The sequence below is a fragment of the Hippopotamus amphibius genome, chromosome 14, assembly GCF_030028045.1.
Source record: "Hippopotamus amphibius kiboko isolate mHipAmp2 chromosome 14, mHipAmp2.hap2, whole genome shotgun sequence".
Classification (NCBI taxonomy): Eukaryota; Metazoa; Chordata; class Mammalia; order Artiodactyla; family Hippopotamidae; genus Hippopotamus; species Hippopotamus amphibius.
The window spans coordinates 64,184,554-64,210,178 of NC_080199.1; the positions used below are offsets into that span (position 1 = coordinate 64,184,554).

Here is a 25,625-nt window from a genome sequence, read left to right on the forward strand (position 1 = left end):
TGAGTACAGTTAATAGAAAACTTGACATATTCAACAACATAACAGACTATAATTAGAGCTGTACAAAATTCACATAACCATTACCTTATTGAGCAAAGCAACTTGGAACCCAGTGTATTCTTTCATATTAAGGTCTAGCAGTCTGTGAGGAACATCTTCTGAAATTCCCTGGAGCAGTTGTTGAAAATCTTTCCTATAAGCCATTGATAAACCATGTGATCTGCTTCGGACTTTAATTCCAGCTTCCTGTACTACCTTTTTGCCTACAGAACCGATGACTCGATCAGATTCTATTTTGGCCTAAAGCAAAAGTAAACAAAAGTAGTCTTGACATAATCTGAAGTGGTAAATTAAACGTTAATAGTTTTGGTCTTCTATAAATTAAGTATTTATTATATTTTAAAAGCACATAAGAAACTAAAAACTCTATTTAAGTAGTATAGTTTATGTCAAGTCCTTGGTAAACTGAACATAGTTTAAACAATAATGTCTTATGATTTTAAGTCATCACAGTTCTTACCTTTTGGAGCAGGGCACACAAACGCAACTTCAATTTATTTTATTTATTAAATACACACTACACCTAAACCATGAAATGTATATGCACCCTAAATAAAAATATATACTTCCAATTCAGAGGTGATATAAAATTAGAAAAAAAAAAAATCTCATCAATATTTACTGAAAGCCATTATTACTAGCACATAACTAAATGTTCATAGATATGGAGTTTTTCACTGGAAAGCAAAGAGCAATATTTTGACTCTTTCCAACCTACATTTCAATTAGCAGTTAAAGTAGAGATGGCAGAAGTACTAGAAAAATTGTGTCTTATACAATTTTAATAACTTGGCAATCAAAGTATATACTGCTTGACTACTATAGTATCTATTAATGTGATTTATGCCCCAAATGACAAAATTCAGTATTTTAACAAATATTTCAAAAGGAACTCCCATTCCGAATGAAAAAACTATAGGTTTAAAACATAAAGCAAAAGAAACTGATATTCTTGTCTAAGAAAAACAACTTTCTAACATAAATTTTCCAAAAGAAAACAAAAAGAATGTTCACATACAGGAAGGCTAGGACCACATTAATAAAGCCGTTTTCACAAACTAGGAATTATTATTTGAAATTATCATTTCAAAACACAGCATACCACATACTTGAGACAGAATTATGTTAATATACGATATATGTGGTTTTAAAATGTAATATAATAATATGATGAAATTCTATCAGAACCATCAAAAACTAACATCTGGCCTGTTGATCACCTTGGCCAAAACCATTCAAAATGCCTAATGACTCTATTTTTTAACATTACCTGCTGACTCAATTTTTTGAGGTATGAAATGACACTGTAACTAAGTCCATATTCCATACTGTCCGCTATTAGGTTAGGTGCTCCCATCATTCTAACAGCTTTCTTCAAAGGCTGTAGGAAAAAAAGAAAATACCACTCAATCCTAAGCTCGTCAAAAATTTATAGCTATTATGCACTGTCAATTTTGAAATTTTCACCCCCCAAAATGTCTCCTTTTCTTCAATAAGAGCCACATAATCATATTTGTACTTCATTAAAATGTTTGTCAGTGGTATGAAAGGCAGTTCGAAATACTAAACAAGGATTAGAGGCTATAATAACAATACCCGGAGCAAGAAAGGGTGAAGTCCTGGACTTCTTAGTATCACTGGGGACACTAAGTTTGGAAGAAGAGGGCAGGAGACGCATTGCAGAGGTTGATTTGATAGAACTTGGGTAGTAAGTGAAAAAAAGGAGTTAAGGAAAATAGAAGATTTTTACCTTGGGTAATTGAAAGGGTTGTGGCTTGACCCCTCACTAGCTCTGTGACCCTGGACCAGGTAATATAACCTCTCTGTGCCTTAAGTTTCCCATTTGTAAGATGATAATAGTAGTATCTACCTCATAGGGGTGTCACGGGATTGAAAGAACTAATACATGTACATGCACACAGAAAGCATTCAGTAGGTAATAATCATTGCTACTATTATCATTAGCTCAGCTGAAAAAAGAGAAACAGGCTCTGAAGGAAAAACGAGAAGGCAAAGACCACCTAATATTTACTATGGATGTGATATAATAAAGTAATTTTCAATTGTAAGGACAGATCAATTGAGGGCCACTTTATGCAAGGAAAAATATCACTAGCAGGACTATCTAGCATATGTGAAAGGGACAGAGTCAGAAAAAGAATGATAACTACCCACTGACATACTAGAAAGTGTATAAAAGCATGGTGTCAAACTGGAATCGAATCCTCAGATCTGATACTAATATCCATGTGGCTTTGGCTAAATCCTCCCAGTTGCTAGGAAACATATGAGTCAAACATACACAACAGTTCATATTCAAGTGTTTCTTCCTTTTTCCCTCTCTTACATAGCAGGCACTATGTGCTAGACACACACAACTTTTCTCTTACAACTATAACATGATTTTCAAAGCTCAAAAAATTAATGTTCTTGTTAGGGGCCATTTAGAAAGATTAGTTACAGTCAAATACTGTAATATTCCTGCAGTAAAAGCAGAAGTAATGTTTTAAAGTGCTTTTAGTGTAGGTCTTTTTGTCAAAGCTACTTTTCACAAAATAAATAATGTATTTAATAATATAGGCATTATTAGTCCTATCTGTTATGATACACTAGGTTTAAGTAATGTTTCTGGAGATTTAGGGAATAATGCAACACAAACCTTTTTTTGTACCCTTGAAGAGAAATAATTATAAAACTGTGATTTAGAAAGGTAGTACAACAATTGAGGTTAAAAGAAATTCTAAAGCCAGGCTGCCTGGGATTGAATCCTGACCCCCCATGTATTAGCTATGTGGGCTTGGATGAATTATTTAATCTTTTCGTGCCTTAGTTTCCTCACCTGTGAAGTAAGAACAGTGGTTTCTGCCTCATAGGGTTACCATATAAATTAAATGAGGTTAACACATGTAAAATGCTTAGGACAGTACCAGGCCTGAGACATTTCTTCCCCATTACATTTATATGGGTCATTTGTACACTCAATTTTCATGACATTTATTCTATAACAGCGATAAATAAAAGTTTTAATACTTACAGTAAACTGTAAGCATGATAGATTTTATAACAAGTTCTATTTTTAACAATAATATTCTTACCCCAAGATAGTAGGGAGGCATTGTCTTCAAATAACTTTCAAATGACTGTCTCCATTTCAATGTTGGTTTTGCCTTATGTACTTTAAACAAGTCATCTATAAATGTATAACATGAACAAACTCATCATTCATTGTTTTCACACATGAAAATCAAGTCAAATAAGTTTTATTTTAAAAGTCTGCTTTCTTATTTATAACAGAGGAACATCAGACCTATATGTTTAACAAAATTAAAGGTGGTAAAATTTTTGATTCTGGCAGTTTTGAGTGGTAATACCACTTTAAAAATGAAAAGGTGTCAATTATGGTCTAAAATTAAATGTAATAAAGATAGAATCAGAAAATACACAAGGAAAATCTAGATATGAAACAGATTTGAAGACAGAAACAAAGTATGCATGATATTTTATAAAACATTTATATAAAATATACCTACTAATATTTTGTCTATAACCTTTAAATCTGATGCAATTCCATGAAGGGAAAGATGTCTTCTCCAACAGTACCCCTCAAAAAATTATAGCCAAATGGTCCCCCAAACCAACTTTAGGCTTATCATATTTAATTTTAGAACAAATTCACCATTAAAAAAAAATTTGCCAAATGAAAATTATAGATAAATTCTTAGAAAGAAAATACTCACATCTTATAAATATGATATGCTTCCACAAAATGTCTAATTATTTACCAAATACAAAGCCTGCATTACTAATTCTAACTCTGTAAGAAATCTAACTTGTAATATTTAATTTAAAAACTTATAATATCTTCAGTAGTTTGTAGAATCAAAGGTGGTTTGACATTGACTTTCAATTTACCAGAAACATGCACAGGTTGGCTATAAAACAACCTAGATAACTTCCATATTTTAGAGTATTAAAAAAAAAAAAAACTTCATTAATTACCAGAAGACAAGAAAACTCAGAAAGAGAGGGATGTTCCCAAAGTTTGTTTTTAGGAAAATTCGTACGTATGCTAAGCCACAGAAAGTGACAAAAATGACTTACCTAAAAGGGGGAGGAGGACTGGGTAATTGTAAGGCATCACAAATAAGTTGACACAGTTCAGTGCTGTACTGGCTTTCAAGTAACCAAAGGGATGGCCAAGTTCACTATATTTTGCACTATTGCTCACATATACCTATTAAAAAGAAGTTAAAACTTCACATTTAATAACCTTTACAGATTGTTATATAAACCGCTGATTCAATTTAAGTTTTTAATAAACATCAAATTAAATTTTTAGAGATTCTCATACTGAGTGAAGTAAGTCAGACAGAAAGACCAAATACATTGCTTATATGTGGAATCTAAAAAAGGCTACAAATGAACTTATCTACAAAACAGATACAGAGTTACAGATGTAGAAAATAAATTTATGGTTGGGGGGGATAAATTGGGAGACTGGGATTGACACATACACACTACTATATATGAAATAGATAACTAATAAGGACCTACTATATAGCACAGGGAACTCTACTCAATAGTCTGTAATGGCCTATATGGGAACAAAATCTAAAAAAGAGTGGATATATGTATATGTATTGCTGATTCACTTTGCTGTACACCTGAAAGTAACACAACATTGTAAATCAATTATACCTCAATAAAAGTTAAATAAATAAATAAATTTTGAAATCACTATAGCTGTTCAGCTCACCTGCCAACATGTTTGAGGAGATTTTCTTTCCAGGATAAACTGAGTCAGCGGTGAAGGTTCCAACTCATATTTGTCAAAAGGCAATTTGTCAATAACCATTGGTTCACAGTCTGTACAGGAAAACTTCACTACAGGATGAGATGTACGAGGTGGCTAGAGGGGAAAGTCTTACAATTACTCTTTCACAAAGTACCAGACACAAACTCCTTTTTAGTATCCCTCTCTACCAAAGTTTACTCAGTTTCTCAGTTTTGCTAGTGAGAGTTTAATTTACTACCAAAAGCACCACTAAGCTGCAAGAAAATATTTAAAAATATAATGCTTAAATTATGTAATATTCACAAGAAGAAAAATAATACACTTCAAAATCTATACAGAATTAAAATTTTTTTAAGTCTTAAAATCAGATTTACCAGAAAAATTAAATGCAAAATTTTGGAATTAAGTGCTCATTAATTTTTACATCTAAGAAGCAACTAATGTAATAGAAACCTTCCTAAATCCTCGGTTGTAGCAATTTAACTACTTGGCTTCCAAAATAATATATTAGGGCATATATATGTGTATATATATTTATACTTGTAAATTGTTAGTTTATAGGTACCTAGTAAAATATATACCAGAATAATATTAAAAATAGAAAAAGTAAACATAAATAGAAGTTCTAATGCTTTCCCTTCCCTATTCCAATAGACTATATTGGTTACCACTGTGGTAAATACACCCTACTTTGGAGACCCTGTTCTAGAGCTGCAAAACCACAATACTTTAAAGAAAAAAAAGCATGTTACTCTATTTCTCCCCTTAACAGTCTTCTTCCTAAGAAAATACGAGCTATGAGGAAATAATGCGAATTAAATAGCTTATAAAGGACTTCCTTTAGCCTTAGTTAGTTACTATCTACATACACTGGTGGCTACCAAATCTACTGTATTGGGACCAGATCTCTCTCATTTCTCTTATGTATCCAACTACCTACTGTATATAACCTGAATTTACTACAGGTCCCTCAAACATATTATTACCCAATTCATTATTTCACCCCCAAACCACAAAACCTGTTCTAAAAACCTAGATGTTACCTTTAATATCTCCCTCTTATCCTCCATACTTAACTGTCAGAAAGACCTAAATTAAATGATACCACAAATTCTAAGCCACTTAGCAGAACACATAAACATGGCAGATGCTCACAATTTTAGTTACTGCCCTCTGTCAATGCTAAATTCTCATCTCTCTAAAAATTTATCTTCTATTTCTTACCACTCTAATTCATGCCTTCACCACTTCTCAGACTAGATTAGTACAACTGTTTATTTTTAATTAGTCTCCCTAATTAGTCAGCCCCCTCCAATCAATCCCATGGCCATGAAATATAAATATCATCATGTAATTTTCCTATCTCAAATTATTGGGTAAAAGTAGCAGCCAACCACCTAAAAATAGGGCCAGACTCTTTTCTTATATTTTTTTACAAAGAGCCTTGACAGTATGGTCCCTATCTGCCTTTGAACCACCATCTCATGTACACCCTGTGCTCCAGCTGTACCAAACAACTTGCAGTTGCCCAAAAAGAACATTCTCTTTCATGTTCCTATGTTTCATATGTTATCCCTCCCTGCTTTACTATTTTCTCCCTTGCATGATGCAAACAAACTAAGTTTTGAAGTCTGAACTGGCAAGTACCAACCTCTAACAGACTTCTTCCCTGACACACACACACCATGTACCCCAAACACATACCAAGAAGTTAGGCACGCCCTCCTCTGGGCTCTGCTCCGCCTGCTATGAGAGTTAGCACACTGTACTCTTTGATGTTTACATGGCTGACCTTGCTATGGAATGGCAAGGTTGTAGAGGAGAGGGACTTGCCTGGCTGTCTAGTAGTTAAGACTCCGTGCTTCCAATGCAAGGGGTCGGGTTCAATCCCTGGTCGGGGAACTAACATCCCACAGGCCTGTTTGTTGTTGTTGTTGTTTAAAAAAAGGGGGTTCCAGAGGGGGAGTTTATGTTTTACTCATCTTGTGCCCCTGTGCCTAGCATGTACCTGACACACAGCTTATTAAATCAGTCTATGAAACTCATTTATTTTTTTGGATGAAAATATTGAGACCCAAGAAGAAAAGGGAGGGGATATTTATTATTTTATTTAATGCCCCAATAATCATAGGAGATAGGAGTTATTATCTCTGTTTAACAGATGGGAAATGGAGGCTTAGAGAAGATAATTAACCAAAGACACATGGCTAATAACTGGTTGTCATTATTCAAATTCAGAACCAGTCTCTAATAAATCACATTTAACTTCAGTATCAATATTTCTTATAAGAAATACTATTTATAAAAGTTTAATTTCTCCTCTAACATCCTTCAGTTACTAAATTTTGCCAGTTGTTTCCAATATTATCTTTTTCTTATCATTCTCTCTTCCATCATCTTAATTCAAACTCTTAATCTCTATATTAAGTGAACCATAACAATAGCCCTCGAGGTAAATAGCTTACCTTCCAAGTCATCTCCTTCTAATTTTGCTGCATATACAACTGCCAGATTAATTTTCCTAAAGGAACACTCTGTTAAAAATGTCTTCAGTTCTATGAACCCTACTAAGAAAAGCTCAAACTCCTTAACTTTGTATGTAAAGTCATGGGCAACTTGGTTTATTTAATAGTACTCTCAATGTCCTACATACATGCTGTGACCAACCTATCCTCAGCTACTTTCCTTCCCTCTAAATTTACCATGATACTTTTTACTTTCATACTTTTTTCTCACACTGTTTCCTCCTCCAATTTAAATCCTAGGGAGTCCCTGGTGGCGCAGTGGTTACGAACCCGCCTGCCAATGCAGGGGACACAGGTTCCACCTCTGGGCCAGGAAGATCCCACGTGCTGCAGAGTAACTAAGCCTGTGAACCACAACTACTGAGCCCATGTGCCACAACTACTGAAGCCCACGTGCCTAGAGCCCGTGCTCTGCAACAAGAGAAGCCACGGCAATGAGAAGCCCACGCACCACAACAAAGAGTACCCCTGGCTCACCACAACTAGAGAAAGCCTGTGCGCAGCAACGAAGACCGAACACAGCCAATAAATAAATAAATTAATAAATTAATTATTTTTAAAGAAGCCCAGGCTTAAACGTTCAGAACATCAAGAAGTGGAAAAGGAAGGAAGGAAGGAAGGAAGGAAGGAAGGAAGGAAGGAAGGAAGGAAGGAAGGAAGGAAGGAAGATCCTATCCACAATTCAAAATCCTCTATGGCTTGTAACAATTTGCAATAGACCACTAGATGCTTGTGATACTGGTTTTGGATTTCTTCCTATTTGGACTTAACAAGTACCATATGTATTACTATAGGTGTTAAATAAATATAATAGAATGAATAACCAACAATATAATATTTCATACAAATATGATATCTGTTCTATTACAATTCTGAAAGGTCTCTAGAAGAGAAAGTAAAATGACCAAAGAAACTGAGAGCTTCTCTAAAGCCAGACTAAAAAACTATGATGGTTCAATCCAAAAAAAAGAAAGAAGATACCTCAACTGAAATGTATAAAAAATTTCATGTACTAATTCATTAAATCCCTAATGAGTAAAGGAAACACCACTTTATAGACCTTGTATAGGATAAAAGTAAAAATTATCCTTAAAAGTTGATATAGGTTTAAAGCACAAAAGGTTTCAAAAAGAGTTCAATTTAATTCATAAATGATAGTTGCATGAAGCATTATTAAATACTGCTTAATGATCTTTGAAATACAATTCTTATCTTCTAAGGGTAACATCAAAAAGAACCACTGTCATCTCTCCCACAAAATATCCCACGGTGTCCTCAGTTACCACAAAAAATACTAATCTGAAAAAAGTGTATTAACAAGATTGAATAGCTTTCTGTATAAATTTACCCTTTTATTATAAGAACCATATAGTGAATACTGACAATTCACCATGATCATTCAACAAAACTCACTGATTCTAAAAATAATTCCCACAAACAAGACCAGAAAATCTTTTCCACCTTAAACCTCCAGACTGAAAACACTGAATATAACTAAAACTACGCAAGTCAACGTGAATTTCTAAGACTAAGTCCCAAGACATTGCAGGCAAACCATCAGAATTATTTTCTAAGTCTTCATTTAAACTCTATATTATGTCCCAGAGACACATCCTCATGTTACATCATATTTAGACTCCAAAGAGAAACTCTTGTTATATCTACAATTCTGTAACCAGGTACCAATTTTATAAAAGCATAAGCATAATAGCAGATTCTAAAGAAAACAGATGCCTCTTTTCTACTACTTTATAATGAACAATACAGTATACTAAAGCAAGTAACTGCTTATGATAGCACTTTGAACACTTGTCTAATTCCTGTACAACAGCCACAACTTTAACTGACAGAAGTACTTAAAATTAGTATGAAAAGCAGTTAATGGTTACTATTACAAAGTCACAGTCTCTCTGGTACTTACTAGTGTTGGAGAATTCTGATCTGGCCAAAAAGATTCTGGAACAGGCCAATGACCTATAGGAACCCCAGTTTTAGGATTTGGTCTGACATATATGAGTTTGTGACAACTATGCCAAGGCTGAGATCCAAAAGGCCTTGATATATCTGGCTGCCCATCTATAACAAGTTAAAACAAAAAGAAGATATGTATCATTAAAGGAAAAAAACATAAAAAGTTAAATTATATCTACTATTACTTAGTAAAAATGTCTTAATACTTGTGCAATTCTGGATTTTCCTGTTTTTCTTAAATGGTGGAATACTATCATGACTAAGACTTAACATTTAGATTAGATCAGAACTGACTACAGTAATATCAGCAAATTCCAACTATGAGTTTAACAGTTGAAAGGAGTCCCACAGCATCTTTTGTTTGCCCAATCAGAATATGTAAAACATACTTTATGGTAAATACTTGTTTAACGAATGACATATTTTCCCCACCAGATGATAAGGGCAAACACCAAATTTCTTCACCATCATGCTTGGCTTAGTAAATACTAGGTTAAGTATTGCTAAATGAATATTTCTTTAAAATCAATCATTTTAACTAAAGCCTAATAACTAAAACAAAAACTTAATATGCAAATCCAGATTTGAGGCACCTACCTTTAATCTAAAACAACTGTAGAAAATAGTACCTCTCTTAAACAGTTCAGTAAACACTAGACATTTACTTAGTGCCTAACTAAGCAAAGTCGTAAAATAATTTAAAAATAAATATGTTCCATGTCTAACACTTCAATTTTTTTAAAGTTAGTTTTTTTTTTAAACCAGACACAGCAATATGATTTATATCATCTTACCATCTTCTGCTCCTTCCCTATAATCTGCTCTGAGGGTACCACTTTCTCATCTCTATGACCTTCCTCTTTTCCCAATTACCCATTCCAGTGGATTACCTTTGCCAAGTGTCATTAACGACTTTCTAATTATTGTCATAAGCTATGTCGTACAGGCAGAGGGTCCAGATGTAGGCTGTCCATTGGTTCTGGTAAAACTCCTTATTACCTCTGCCTAATATAAACAGTTCATGATCACAGAATATTAGAATAAAGCCAGGTGGGGCTCAGCTAAAGTTAAATGGCAAAGGCTGGTTTATTTTTGGAACCACTCTAACCATTTGGTTCTGGTCAGTCTGATCTTTAGAAAAAATATAGCTAAGGAATTAAACACCCAGGGTTGAACACTCTTGTGAATTAAGGGACATGGGGGAAGCATATATGCTGGAGGGCGTCAACATTACAATACTAAATAAGAAATATGCTAATTTGTAAATGTTTAAAAAGGGTTTTGACTCATAAATTTTCAGGCTAAGAATAACCAATATAAAAAGATGATGCTACCAAACCACTGTCATATGATCTTGATTTTCCTATTTAATCTTCCCTCTTCACCAATAGCTGTTGCGTCATCTTAATAACTTGGCCTCCACAATGTTAAGGCCAAATCATAGTAATTTGCATATTTGATAAAGCAAATTTAAAACGTCTATAAGAAAAGTGCAATACCTTCTACAGGGGAAGGATCTGGTCCTGCTTTCTCAAAGTTTATTACCACCCCACTTTGTACTTTCTGCACCAAGGACTCCAGACACTGATTAAGCATTCTTGGAGAACATACAGAGTATGAGCGGCCTGAAATAAAAATAAAAGGAACTAGTTAGTTGCAAAATTTCCTACTTTTAGCAAAAAAGAACCATAGTAGGGTTTTTGACAATACTGAGTAACAGAAGTTCTATGATAAAGTTTGACCTTTTCGTTATCTAATGGAAGAATAACAAAATAAAAATGGTTATTTTCAAACAAGCAATTCCATTTTGTGAGAGTATGTAAATTTTTTCCTGTAATTAAAGGTATATGGAAAATAGAAATTGCGGTCTGCCAAGTGAGGAAAGTGGAGAGGGTAGGGGAGGGGAATGAATTGGGAGATTGGGATACCAAATTGTACACTCTAAATATATGCAGTTTATTGTAAAAAATAAAAAATTAAAAAAAAAAGAAAGAAATCTCGGTCTGAACAAACCACAGTAAAAAAGCATCATATATATATATATTACATGCGATGAGATTTTTAAATATACATAAATATAAAAACTATCTCCAACTGTTTTCCAATACAATTTATCTTCACTACACACACACAATAGCTGGTAACTAACCCCCCAAAATCTTACTTCTGCTTAACAAAAGTATTATCACTAAAGATTAATGCTAAGGACACAGAAGATACTCAATAATTACTTAAACGATCTGCTGGCAGGTACTGCATATTTTAAGTATCTGCACTTTAATATATACAACAGACAGTAGCATGTGCTTTTCTGAATTTCATTTGGCTTACATAATTAGAAATTACCTATCTTAAGTGAATTTCCCTCTTGAACATTTTAACTTACAAAATTTTTAGTTCAGAAGCATTAAAATGCTAGTAATTAAGAAAAACTACCAGTGAAAAAACTTCTTAAACAGGTATTTTCAATAAATATATCTAGACCTATGCTGTCCTATACTGCAGCTACTGGCCACATATGGCTATTGAGAATTTGAAACATGGCTAGTCCAAATTGGAATGTACAGTAACTATAAAATATACACCTGATTTTGTAGATGTACTATGAAGAGAATATAAAATATCTCAATTTTTAAATACCAATTTCACATTGAAATACTTCGTAATATATATTGACTTAAATAAATTATATTATAGAAATTAATTTTACCTGTTTCTTTTTTTTTTTTTTTTTGGTTTTTGTTTGTTTGGCTGCACCGTGAGGCTTGCAGGATCTTAGCTCCCCAATCAGGGATTGAACCCAGGCCAGGCCCTTGGCAGTAAAAGCGTGGAGTCCTAACCACTGGGCTGCCAGGGAATTCCTTACCTGTTTCTTTTTAATGTGACTACTATAAAATTTATACTTGCATGCATAATGCATATTTCTATTATATGTGCTGATCTAGACCAGTGCTGAAAACCATGACAACTAAAAATCTTTAATCAAACATCTTACAATGTTATTTGCAATAAGCTCAATACGGAAAAGTCCTATTCCTTAACAAATTCAACCAATTACTGCCACACACATTATATTATTCTATCTGACAAATCGAATTGCTCATATCAATTTACACTTAACACGTGATTTACTAAAGGCTACTCAGAATAAAGAACATTAGGCAGTAGTGTGATTCAAACCCTCAGAGTCAGTTTTACATAGAAAAACAAGTATCATATAACAAACGGTTTACCTCTGTGCATCAAGAGCCATAATTATAAAAATAACCACCAATTACTGAGTGTCTATGTACCTGGCACTATTCTAATCACTCTCATGTTAATTTATCTAATCCTAGCAACAATGGTATGAGTTACCTTCTCCATTTTACAAATGAGAAAACTAAAGCACGGAGAGATTAATTTATCCATGTTAGTACAATAGTGCAGCCAAGATTCAAATCCTTACAAGGTATTAGAAACTTTCATCTCGAAATACTTTGTTCCCTGAAAACCATGATGTTAATTTGAAATCAATATTTAAAATAGAAAGTCTATATGGAATCACACTTATTTGAAAGAACCGGCAAATTAAATTCTTTTTCTGAGTCAATTTAAACATATACATAAAACAATACATAAAAAGGCTGATCATTCTAACACACAAAGTATTTAGAAGACTACATAAAGGGTCAAAATCTTATTTCATGATATTTAAGCATACTGCCAAGATATCAATAAAAAATAAAAGTTTTAAAATATAAAATTGTGGCAATCCTCTCTACTCCCCTAACCTGTATCATCAACTAACTGATTAGGAAAATATAAGTAAATAATTATGATCTTAGTATGAAATAAAATTACTAACAAATGTTTTATAAAAATTGGAAAAAAGTATATAAACTTGAGTCACTTAGAAAATAATAAAAATTCATTAATTCTTTTGAAAGTTAAAGGAAAGTGAACCTATAACCTATGTCATGTTTCTCCTATTCTTTATGTCAAAACTCACCTCTTGGAATGTACGGACACTTTGTACTGAAGGATAAGGTTTCTGGGATCACTATATTTGTGAGAAAAGCACATACTTTCAAGTCAAGAAGCTGGCTCACTTCTGGTTATGAAGGGTTCACACACAAAAAAATCTAAACATAGTGAGTCTGAAGGCAGTAAAGTGAAAGGAAAAGGAAAAAAAAAAAAAAAAAAAAAAAAGCTTTCCCCCAGAGCATACTAGGTTAGCTTTTTAGTAAAATGGATAATAAGAGACAAAAGGAACATTTCTAATTTGGGCAACAGTCCTTATAGAGGCTAAGAATGTTAAATTTATTTAATTGAGAAAAGTCTTACAATTTTTATAAAATGTTTTTTATCCTCAATACCTCCACCAACATGTCTATTTAGGCATTTTTAAAATTTGATATCATCCCTGCGCCTCCCCCAAACCTGCTTCTCCTCCGAGTTACCCATCTCAGTACACGGCACAGCCATTCACCTCCAATTGTTCAGCTAATTGAATCATCTAGGAATCATCCTTGATTCCTTCTTCCCTTATTGCCCTCAGCCTCTCCTTTCCATCAGACCACCTCTCACCACCTCCAAACCTAACACTTTAGATCAAAGCACTATCATCTCTTCTAGTCTCCCTGCTTCCATTCTCACCACTTTACAGTATTTTTCCCATCTAGCACCTGAAGTGATCTTTCAGAAACAGAAATCAGATGTCACCTCCTATAAAAAGCCCTTCAATAGCTTCTCATCACACTTGGAAAATAAAAAAAATTTATTACGGCCTAAAAGGCTATTCAATATTTGGCCCTTGCCTACCTCTCTAAACTAACCTGTTATTCTTTACTTCTCCCTACATAATAAGCTCCAGCCACATGAGCCTTCTTGTTGCTCCCAAAAACCACAGAGTATGTTCCTTCTCTTACTGTTTCCACTACCTAGATCTTCGTATGGTTTACTCCATCGTTCAGGTTTCTGTTCAAATGCTAACCAGACTTACTGTGGTGATCATTTCACGATGTATACAAATATCAAGTCATGCTGTACACCTGGAACTAAAATGTATATATCAATTATACCTCAATTTTAAAAAAAGAGACAGGGCTGATGAACATGCTGTAACAATAATTTTAGAGGGATTAATATTTTAAAGATACAACCAGGGCTGATTTAATCCCTATTCAAACAAGTGACTTTAACATCAAGGTTAGAGATATGCAAATGTAATTTATAAAAGAATAACTGTTGTTTTATTTACTTCTTTGGACAAAGAGTATAATAATCTCCAAGGACATGCAATATTTTAAATTGATTCATACTAGGGTAAGCATATTCTTTAGGTTTATGGTTAAAAAAAAGGTCACCTCCTCGGAAGATTTCCCAGGAACACATTCTCTGCCTCATTACTCTCTGCACCCTCACCCTGTTTGTCTTGATAGTAAGCAGAACTCTCTGAAATATTATTTATTCATTTTATATGATTTTATGTCACACAGTCCAAAATGTAAGCTTTCCGTCTATTGCTCCTGCTGTATTGCCAGGATCAAAAACAGTTATTTTGCATAGAGTGAGTACTCATTAATTACCTGATAATAAAAGAAAAATGCTTACAATGACAATTATGTAATTTTTAAAGTATACATTAAAAATATAACAAAATATTAATCAACTATTTTGGCAACACAGGCAAATTTCTTTCCAATTTTTCCTTAATGAACGTGAATTATTCTATAATGGAAAAAATAAATATAGACACTACTCTCTTATCATCAAGTTTAAAAATGCACAGAATTGTTAGCAGTGATTACATATTTAGATAATACAACACCAGTGGATGTTAGCTTTTCTGTTATTTCTACTTTTCTGGTGTTTTATCATCCAAACTTGTTTTAGTCAACATTCTTTGAAAATAAAGAAGAAAACATACTATGTATATAATATGAAAAGGTGAGTGACATTTGAGCAGTTTCCCATTACTGCTAGCAGGAGCATGAAGAGAAACAAATAAACCACTACATTAGGAGAGATTCAGAACGTATATTTGGGGAAAGCTCCCTAATTTCTTGACCAACTAAGGTTTCTGGGTCACTGAAAGACATTACCAATGGTGATTTTGGAATCTTCTCCTAACTTAACTGCTTCACATACCTATCTATGTAGAATACCCTTTTTGTCTGTGAAATCTGCAGATTTCCAAAATCCATAGAATTTTAGAAGAAAGCCAACTAAAATATTAATTAGACTTTATATTTTCCTTTAAGTTACATAGCTGGCTACAACAGAAGCTCAACAGAGCGCTGACAGCGTGTGCAGACTATGTGGCAGCCTCTGACACGGATGAAATAGTGGTATGCCAGACCTGGATATTTTAGTATCAAACTCCCTAAGCAAGAATGATAATGCACCATGAAAGCAAGAATGCCATGCCTGTCATATTCACTATGGAAGCCCTAAAGCATGGAACAGTGCTTGGTACACACTAGGCGCTCAATACACAGCCATATGAATTTAACCAACTCCACATTATACAAGTTCTGAGTCTACTACATATTCTGTTTCAAGAGTTTCACTAATGTTCACTTAGCACAGGGACCACCTGGACTAGCTGGTTAAGAGTTCACTACCTGTTTCCTCTAACCTATCTAGCTTCCTCTTTGCCTCTGGGGAAAACTGTACTTAGCTAGGCATTAATCATTACATGCATAATGAGATGATTCCCAAAACATTTTTTCAGAGAAAACAATTCTACGGTATTTGTAAATCATTGGAAATCTTTGTAGATAACAAAATAATTTTAACAACTTCAAATACCAGCATTTTCTATATGGTTAGAAAAAAATTATCATGCATTATCAGACCCAAGAGTACTTTCACATCCTATTCAAATCAGATCAAAGACCTTCATCAAAGTAGTTTTAAAACCATATATGTCTACTAACTTCTAATATTGATTTGTTAAACAAAAACAAACATGGAGTTTTTGAAATACACATTTTAAAACATTCAGGTAAACTCTGCTTAAGTCAAAGACTTACTGCCAGAAAAAAACTTACCGCCTGTCACTTCACACATTGGTGTGATTGCAGAGTCATCTAAAGGCACACCTGTCAACTGTTCTGATTCTACTGACATCGTGCCAGGCAACCGCAACACTAATGCAAAGAGTCTCTGATCCCAACGAAAAGGTTCCTTGGTCAATTCACTTCCAGGTAAAGGAGAATTAAGAGGTAAATGGAGCTGAAAGTAAGGGGGGGAAAAAAACAATAAGATTTCCAACACTATTTCTCCCAAAAAGGCTACATTGATTATGTTTATATTAAAACCACATCATGAGTCATGTCTCCTATCATTCAAAAAAACAAGCTCAAACGAAAGTGTATGTGTGTGTGTGTATATATATATCACATAAGATATTATTACTTCAATTTTCTTAAGCTTTACTCTGAAGACCTCAATTGAAAAAAAATCTATTTCTGTAATGCTTTTCAGATTTCAATACAACTCGCCACCAAATGCTGGACTGCTTCCAAATAAATCATTTCATTTAATCATTAAAACAACCCTATGATAAATATCTTGGGGTTCCTATTTTCTAGATTTTAAAAAAAAATTGGGTCTCAGAATAAACGATTTGGCCTCCCACGTCCAAGTCAGTATTTTTTCTACCACAACACAGCAGCCTCAAACAACTGCACAGTTAATGATTTAAATATGCTTCATTCATACAAAACATATCTTCCCAAAGCATTTGCTTAAAAGTAAGTTTTGTCACTCTAGTTACATATTAAATGTATTAAAGGTAATGATTCCTACTACATCTGAGTAAAGGTAGAGGATTTTGGGGTTTCCTGCATGTGTTTTTTAATCTATGTCTCTCCCCATCCCCCTCAGACTTGCTCAATCAGAATCTAAGATTCTCAAGAATTTTAAAAAGCTTGAAAGTGATTCTAATGAGTACCTCTACCAACAGTCACAAGGTACCAAAAGATCCACATATCAGTCTTAGCATAAGTAAACGGGGACAACCAGACAGCATGTGCCTTATGATGTGAAGTACATAACACTGAAAGGAAAGGAAAAGGGAAAGGGAAGGAAGGTTGAATCTGCATCTAACCACGCCTTCAGTTCTAACCACCAGTTTACAGGGACTCCTGAGGATACAGGATCAAGTTATCCACCACCATAGGGAGCAATCAGTCAAACCCAGTATGTGGGGCACTCTACAGGACAGATGACCTGGTTTCTTCAATGAATCAATGGCATGAAAAAGCAAAGAGTGGGAGTGGGGAGGGTGGGTGGAACTGTTAAAGAAAAAGAGACAAAACAATCAAGAGCAAAGATTTTTGAGACAATAGGGAAAATTTGAAATACATGTTACTGGGATTATTAATAATATTTAAGTGTGATAATGATGTAGTGCTCAGGAAAACGAAAATCTTCATCACTTATAAAATTTTTAAAAAGAGAAATGAAACCCGGGAGCAGCATACTCAGGGACTGATTTATACAAATATTGGAGTTTTCTTTAAAATATATAACACATTTTAAAATGATCACTTCCACTATACACCTGAAACTAATACAAAACTGTAAATCAACTATACTCCAATAAAAATGTTTTTCAAATAAATTAAATAATCACTTCCAAATTAATTGCCAGTTTATACTACTTTGATCAAAAACAAGACATAATTGTATTGCTTACAGCCTGTCTATGTCTCACCTCAAAGATGTCCGAATTTGATAAATTAGGGATTGCGGTCATTCTACACTGACTTAAGAACTCAAGTTTCTTCACTGACTTTTATCCAAACCATTAAAAAAAAATTAGACTTAATTCTAAGAAGAGAGTTCCCAGTGAAGCTCTGCCAAAATGGCACCTCTCTCCAAAGACTCATGCCAAGAGAATCTGCTGTAAGATTCCTGATTGGGATCAGCCAAGATGTTGTGCCCATGGCCAAGAGTCATGAGCTTTTCCTCTGGCACTGATCCTACTTTTAAGGCAGAAGTCAGAGGCAATAAGGAAGGACTCTTAAAGAAATCTGGGCCAGGATGTTCTCTGAGGAAGGTTTTCTAACCCAAAAGGTTCTATGATACTTGCAAAACAGCTTGGGAACTCCAAGCCCTTGCTGCTATCACCACGCCCTGCCAGGAGAAAAATATCAAAGCACCAAAGGCACTGGAGGAAGAGGATTTCAACTATTAATGCAGTAGCTCTGGAAAGTAATGGACATGTGGACCTGTCTCAAAAATCCAGTGGATAGCAGCACTGCAGAGACCTCATGTATAAGTGGTGGATAGGACAAGAGACTCCAACCATGTACACATACACACACAATCAGGTAATGCTCACACACACAGACACACCTAATCAGATAATGATAAGCATTATCTGTTTATTGGCTGAACAATGCTAGATCTAGGATGTATGTCAAGTAAAACAAAAAGCCAAGGGTCACAAGCATATTTTCACACACAGCAATATAAATTTATAAACTCGTCAAATTTTTATTCATTTTTCTATTTCTTATTATTTCTGCCTTCCCATATCACTACCACCCTCCCTCATCACCAAAGAGGAGTGAAAAAATCCCCTATAGCTGAAATGCATTAGTAAGATAGGAAGGAGAGAGGGAAGTAAACAGGGACAGGAAAAAGATAAAAAGCCTTAGTGAAAAAATATCAGGAGGGTTGGATTACTCCAAACCTAAATCTACAGCTGAAATTCTAGCAATGCCTTATAATCACAAAGAGAGGTCTTTCTGAATACCTGGACTTTGAAAATCAGGGTAAACAGCACATAAGTCAAGTAGAAAAATACAAAATTAACCATTAGAAAAATGTGTAATAAATATGAATAGATAATTCCCAAAATTAAAAATGGGAAAAAAACAAAACAAAACAAAACAAAACCGAGGAAACTATATAGCCTATGAATATGCAGAAAGATGCTCAAATACGCTAATCATCAGATAATACAAATCAAAGGCAAGATACAAAATGATACACAGAGAGTAGCATCTACAGGTACTATTAAATAATCAGTGTAGTTTTACATGTTTATAACATACACATATAATAAAAATAAAAAAATATGAACTGGAAGGCTATACACCAAATTCATGATAATTGTTGCTTCTGGGATGGGGAAAAGGGAGGGAGAGAACACTGAGTACGGGAAGAAAAGAAACCGCACTTAACTATCTGCAATGTTCTGTTTCATTCACTAAATTTTTTAAAATCCTCAACAACAACAAAAATCAAAATTAGGCAAACAGGGCAGAAATTTTTGTATCACTTATTCTCATCCAGAGTATTAGAATACATTAATATGCAAAAAAGGGAAATTATCCATTCAAGTAGTTACCTATTATATCTCTTTTATAAGTGTTATTATTTTATAACAAAATCAAACACAAGAAAACTTCATACACATCTCAACTCAATAAAAGGTGGATTAGATATAATCACTAACCGCAAAGCTCAGACATCTATAAGGACTCTTAATACAGAGTTCTACTTAACTGGCTATTAAAATATACTGTTAAGACAGTAGAATATTTCTTGAAAATTATGTTTGCTTTCCCTCATCATTTTTCATGCCCCTACCAAATGTTAGCCATTCAGGATTCGGAGGACTTAAAGATGCATAATAAAATATGGTCCCACTATTCCCAAGATTTCTGAGGACAGAGATCATGTTCCTAAAGGAGTCGGTTTTAGAGGTGTATTTAAGGAGAAGCTGACAAACAGAAAGAAGATAGAAAATCACAGTCCTGGCTACCAAGATATTTATCAGAATTTTTATTTCTGAATACTTGACAGGAAAATAGTTTTATAAAAGCTGTTTTCTGAGACTTAATTGCAGGAAACTTTACTAAGAGTGCTCAAATTTAAATGTCTCGTGATGAAAAAAAAATTAGTCATTAACAATAATTATATAATAGTAACTAAATATTATATGGCAGACACTGTTCTAAACCATATATATGATAGATTATCATATATATATACTCATTTAATCCACACTATAAACAAATGTGGCAGGCACTACAAATTCCTATTTACAAATCATAAAAACTAAGGCACAGAGAGCTTTAGTACCTTGCCAGAAGGTACACAGTAAGTGATGAGGCGGAATGATGCTGTGCTCTTAAACATTGCATTATACTGCCTGTGATTGAAACACAATCTGCATTTTAAAAAATCAAGTGTTGAGATATTAATATAAAAAAAGAAACATTCTATTAAATGGAAAAAACAAAATTGTAATTATAAAAATTACTTTTAGAAAAAAATTTTTAATCATTCATTTCTGAATCAATCAAGTGATTCTGAACCACTAATTAGTAAATCTTATAAACATTTTAGATTATTTGTTTTTATAAAGCACAGTCCTGTGCTTCCCCCCCAGTTAATCTTTGATGGGAAAGAAGCACTTTTCTCCCTCGCTATTCACTTCCAGTTCTCAAGTAAATGGGTAATAACAACAACAAAAATAAACAACAATAATAACTGCTAGCATAATGAGCATTCACTATGTACGTGTCAAGCATCATTCTAGAAGCTTTTCATATTTATAACATGTTTGTAACAAACCAGTGGGGTAGGTACTATTATTATTCCCATTTTAGAGACAAGTTGCAGTGTAAGATTGTGTGTCAGGAGAGAATACAGACTCAAATAACCCCTGCTATATAATCAAGTTTAGCGCATCAAAGAAGGACTGCAAATTTTAAGAACTGGATAAATTATATGTAATTCAATAATACAATAACTTTCTCATAACCATGACATTATTGGTCTTTATTAGGGTCTTCATAAAATTATACTTTGCAAAGCTTTAGGCTAATGGACTAATACGCAAAGAAAATTGTTTATACTAACCAAGTTTTATTTTTACTTGAATTGAGATTTTCTATATTATTATTTTAAATGATTAATTTTATTGATCTCACCATTCCAGATTTCTTATATAATTACCTTGGCAGTTGACAGAAAAGGAAATGTAACTTCAATTTAAATTGAGGAAGACCGTCCTACTTTTCCTTCTTTCCTTTGGAGAACTATCTTACTGCCCTTTCACCTTTGAGTCTTTCCTGAATTTCTCATAAAAAAAAAAGAATATGATTTATTTCTCCATAGGTATAAAAAAACAAAGGGCAGATTAGGAAGGTGACAGTCTATCATTAGGCATACTCAAACTTCATGTACTTATAAAAAGTGCAACTTCCCCTTAATTTGTTTCATATTTGTTTATGGTTCAGACCCCTAATTATCTGTGATTTTGCTAAGCCTGGACTAAAGATCAACTTAAATTTTAATTATTCACTGAGTGCCTACCACAAGTATGGCATTATTCCAGGATTTAATAAGGACTATACCAAGCCAAATAAATAAGATCTGAGTAACATTTTAGCTAGCTCACTTTAAGATAACCAACTATAAAACTTCAGATAACCAGGATTCTCATACGTTAACACTTATTTTTTAAATTTTCAGAATGTAAAAAATAAATAAAAGTCAGCAAACAGTGAAAGAAAATAAAAGAAATTTCTTTTAAAAATATTTTTAATTCAGGACCCAAACAGATTTCTCCCAGACACAACCTGACTCCTGGATGACGATCACATCATGAGTCAGGTGACTGACCTCTACCAACTCTTAGGAGGTTTCCCCTTGCATTTGGATGTTCTGCCAACTGGTTCTGTTACTGAAGTAATTCATATTATAAGTCCTTTAATAATCATACTTCCTATCTTAAGTCTTAATGACCTATTTCCCCGGCTACCTATCCCTCTCCAGTTTGAGAGAAGGCAGGGAGAAGGATCTGATTCTTTTCTGGGTCCCCCCGTAGTATTTGTCAAATGAAAGAATAAACGAGGTCCCTCCCATTCCCACAACCTAAAGAAAGTACTAGAGTATGAGGAGTGGAATGAGGGTTGCAGAGCACAGTGTCCTGCCAACAAGAACTGTGCTCCCCGCACCCAACACACACACACAGACATGGACGCAAACACATAAACATGGATTCCACTGTCATGTTTGTGGCGGGTCGCAGAACCAGCTACTCCTATCTCCAAGAGCTGATTATTCTGCCCCGATATATGACACCAGCTGATCTCTGTCCCTTTTACTACCCACACGTAGAGGATTATGAAGACACGACATGCAAAATCTGCCTGACACCTAGAGCAGAGGGTAGAGAAACAACCATTCCATACGGTGAAGCCATTAACAACTCCATCGAGCTCAATGTACAGTAGTCACAATGAGAATTTATATATGGACGCACTTCTACAGAGGCCACACAGGATACAACCTCCTAAATTCTAGCCTTAGAATTTAAAGATACAAAGAGTGTGGCCATATAGTCCTTCTTGCAAAAATTTTTTACCTCACACAACAAACCATTATTTGTCTTTTTAGTTTAATGTACTGGCCTAGTACCAATGAACTTGGCACAGTTTCAAAGAAGTAATGAGGTCATTATTAACACAAAAGTTCTAATTGTTATCATCTACGGTATTTTCTTAAAAATTAAGAATGGGGATGACAAATCAAGCTATAACTCAGGAGTTAGTTAATGAAAGGCAACATGGCAGAAACTGTAATTTCCTACCTTCAAGAACATGTAGACATAAACTATGAGGATATATTGTACAGCACAGGGAATACAGCCAATGTTTTATAATAAATTTAAATTAAGTATAATGTATAAAGATTTTGAATCACTATGCTGTACAGCTGAAATCAACTATACCTCAAAAATAATAGTTTATCTGCAAATATAAAAAAAACATGTAGATAAATAACTGTAATATGTTATGATATGTACAATGGTAAAGGTATGCATGAGGTACAGAGGAACAATTGATTATTTGGGGGATGAACGAGCGAAGGCTCTCAGAGGAAGCAGTATCTGAATTAGTTTGAAGAATGAAAAGTTTACTGAGAACCTAGAAGCTTTTGCAGATTGCAGGGCATGTGCAGAGTGAAGATCATGGCCGAAGACATAAAAGGCAAGAAATAACAAACACTGGGATCAAAAACTAAATTAAAATTCAGAATTGCTGGAGAGCAACATACAAAGGAGAGAAACTGCATATTTTAAGAAAGTCTTTAAGAATGGGTAAGATTTTCCCACATTAAAAAAAAAAAAAGGTAACTAATAAGGACCTACTGTACAGCACAGGGAACTCTTCCCAATACTCTGTAATGACCTATATGGGAAAAGAATCTAAAGAAGAGTGGCTATATATGTATGTATAACTGACTCACTCTGCTGTACAGCAGAAACTAACACAACACTATAAATCAACTATACTCCAATAAAAATTAAAAAAGAAGGAATGGGTAAGATTTTAATATGGGGGAGATAGAGGAATAATATTCAGGGGAAAGGAGCATGTGAAGAAAGTAACAGGAAGCATTCAGGAAATTAGTAGCCTATTTTGGATCAAGTTTAGAGAAAATACAGGGGAATGATAAGGAATTTTTCTTCATCTGCTAGTCATTTCCTAGTCTTTCCACTCTACTAAAACAACTCCCACACTAAGTCATCAATGATCTTTTTTTGGCCACAGTGGTAGATGACAGTGTGGTCAAAGTGTTTCAGGCCTAAGTCTTAACAGGCCTCGAAGCTTCATTGTCACCCCGCTGCAAGCCAGCCAGTCGCCAGGTAAAAAAGCTTGAGCTAGACCACTGCGTGATGAGAGGTCATATTGAGAGACAAAAGTCACAGGAACAAGAAGCAAAGTGTCCAGGCAACAGTGAGCACCAAAGCCCCAGACATGCAAATAAGGCCATCTTGGATGTTCCAGCCCCAGCTAAGCTCCCAGCTGAATGAATCCAACTCACAGAACCTCGAGAAATAATAACTATTGTTGTTTTAAGCCACTAAGATTTAGGATGATTTGTTACACAGAAATAGATAACCAAAGGAGTCATTAAATCTAGTGAAGATTTTTCAGATTTGGCTTCTCAGTAGCATTCAAAACTATTTACCACTCGTTAGAAAGACACTCTTCCTTTGGCTTTCACCTTGAAAGAGTCTCATGGTTTTCCTCTGCTTCTTCGGCTGCTCCCCCGTCTTCCACTCTGACCCTCCCCTCCATCTCTAATACCTAGCCATTGCAAGCTGCACATCTTCAAGGCTCAGTATTCAGCCTTGGCCAGTTTATACTCTAAACCCTCAATCCACCTACTCACAGCTTCAATTACTACCTATACTCAGATAATATCTTAAAATTGGACATGTCAAATCTAGATCTTTCTTTTGAGCACCAAATATTCTTCTGCCTACTTGCCATTCCCTCTTGAATGGCGCAAAGGTACTTCAAATTTAGTTTGCTCAAAACTGAACTCATGATTTTCCTCCATCCAAAATGGTACTCTCTCATTTGATGGTTTCAGGTCTCATACTTCTTTAATCCATTTTGAGTTAATTTTTGTAAGTGGTGTAAAATAGGGGTCTAGCTTTATTCTTTTACATGTGAATATCCAAATTTCCCAGCACCATTTATTGAAGAGACTGTCTTTTCTCCATTCAGTATTCTTAGTTCCCTTGTTAGATGTTAGTTGACTGTATATGCATGGGTTTATTTCCAGGCTCTCAATTCTGTTCCATTGGAGTAACTGATTTTTAACAAATAGAATACATGGCTTTCAAGTCTAGTTCATAAAGGACAATATAGACAGCTTTTGCCTGGTTTTCTTTCTCTCTTTTGGAAAGTTTGCCCTTAGAACTTAGTTACCATTCATTACTAATAAGAAAAAAAATAACAAATTGTACACTTTAAATATATGCAGTTTATTGTATGTCTATTATATCTCAATAAAAGTTCTTTAAAAAAAAAAAAAAGAAGAAGAACTTAGGTACCATTCTACAGGAGGCCAAAAACTAGGCCACAAAGATGACACGGAGAAGCCTATTTGGCAAGGAACTGAGGCACCCAATCAACAGACAGTATCAGCTTCTTCACGTGTGAATGCACAAACCATCCGAGGATTCCAGCTACCAGCCATCAAGTCTCCCTTCCACTTGAAACCCCAGACATCGTGGAGCAGAGACAAGCCATCATGACTGTGTCCTGTCCAGATTCCTAACCCATAGAATCCATGAGCATAATGAATGATTGTTTTATACCACTAAGCTTGGAGATAATTTATTATGCAACCATGGTAACTGGAACAGCCTTCATTCCACTTACTGAGATTTGTGTCGTAATAACTGAAGAAGGCAGCTTAGCCTATGGTACAGAAAATGTATAATTTCAAGCTACTACTGG

General features: G+C 34.3%; 1 protein-coding gene across 5 annotated transcripts in view; it reads right to left on the bottom strand.

Moving 5' to 3' along the window:
* INTS6 (integrator complex subunit 6) overlaps positions 1-25,625 on the bottom strand; it is an 82,821-nt gene that overhangs the window by 12,408 nt on the left and 44,788 nt on the right. For 4 of the 5 annotated variants that reach the window (XM_057707336.1, XM_057707339.1, XM_057707337.1 and 1 more), the window contains 8 exons: positions 16,389-16,572; positions 10,851-10,976; positions 9,302-9,456; positions 4,817-4,969; positions 4,162-4,294; positions 3,156-3,250; positions 1,331-1,441; positions 85-300 (listed from right to left, as the gene is read on the bottom strand). In XM_057707336.1, the coding sequence (XP_057563319.1) occupies positions 85-300; positions 1,331-1,441; positions 3,156-3,250; positions 4,162-4,294; positions 4,817-4,969; positions 9,302-9,456; positions 10,851-10,976; positions 16,389-16,572 (1,173 nt within the window). Of the gene's footprint in view, positions 1-84; positions 301-1,330; positions 1,442-3,155; positions 3,251-4,161; positions 4,295-4,816; positions 4,970-9,301; positions 9,457-10,850; positions 10,977-16,388; positions 16,573-21,318; positions 21,420-25,625 lie in introns of those variants that run through there. The other variant, XM_057707341.1, reaches the window with a different exon arrangement.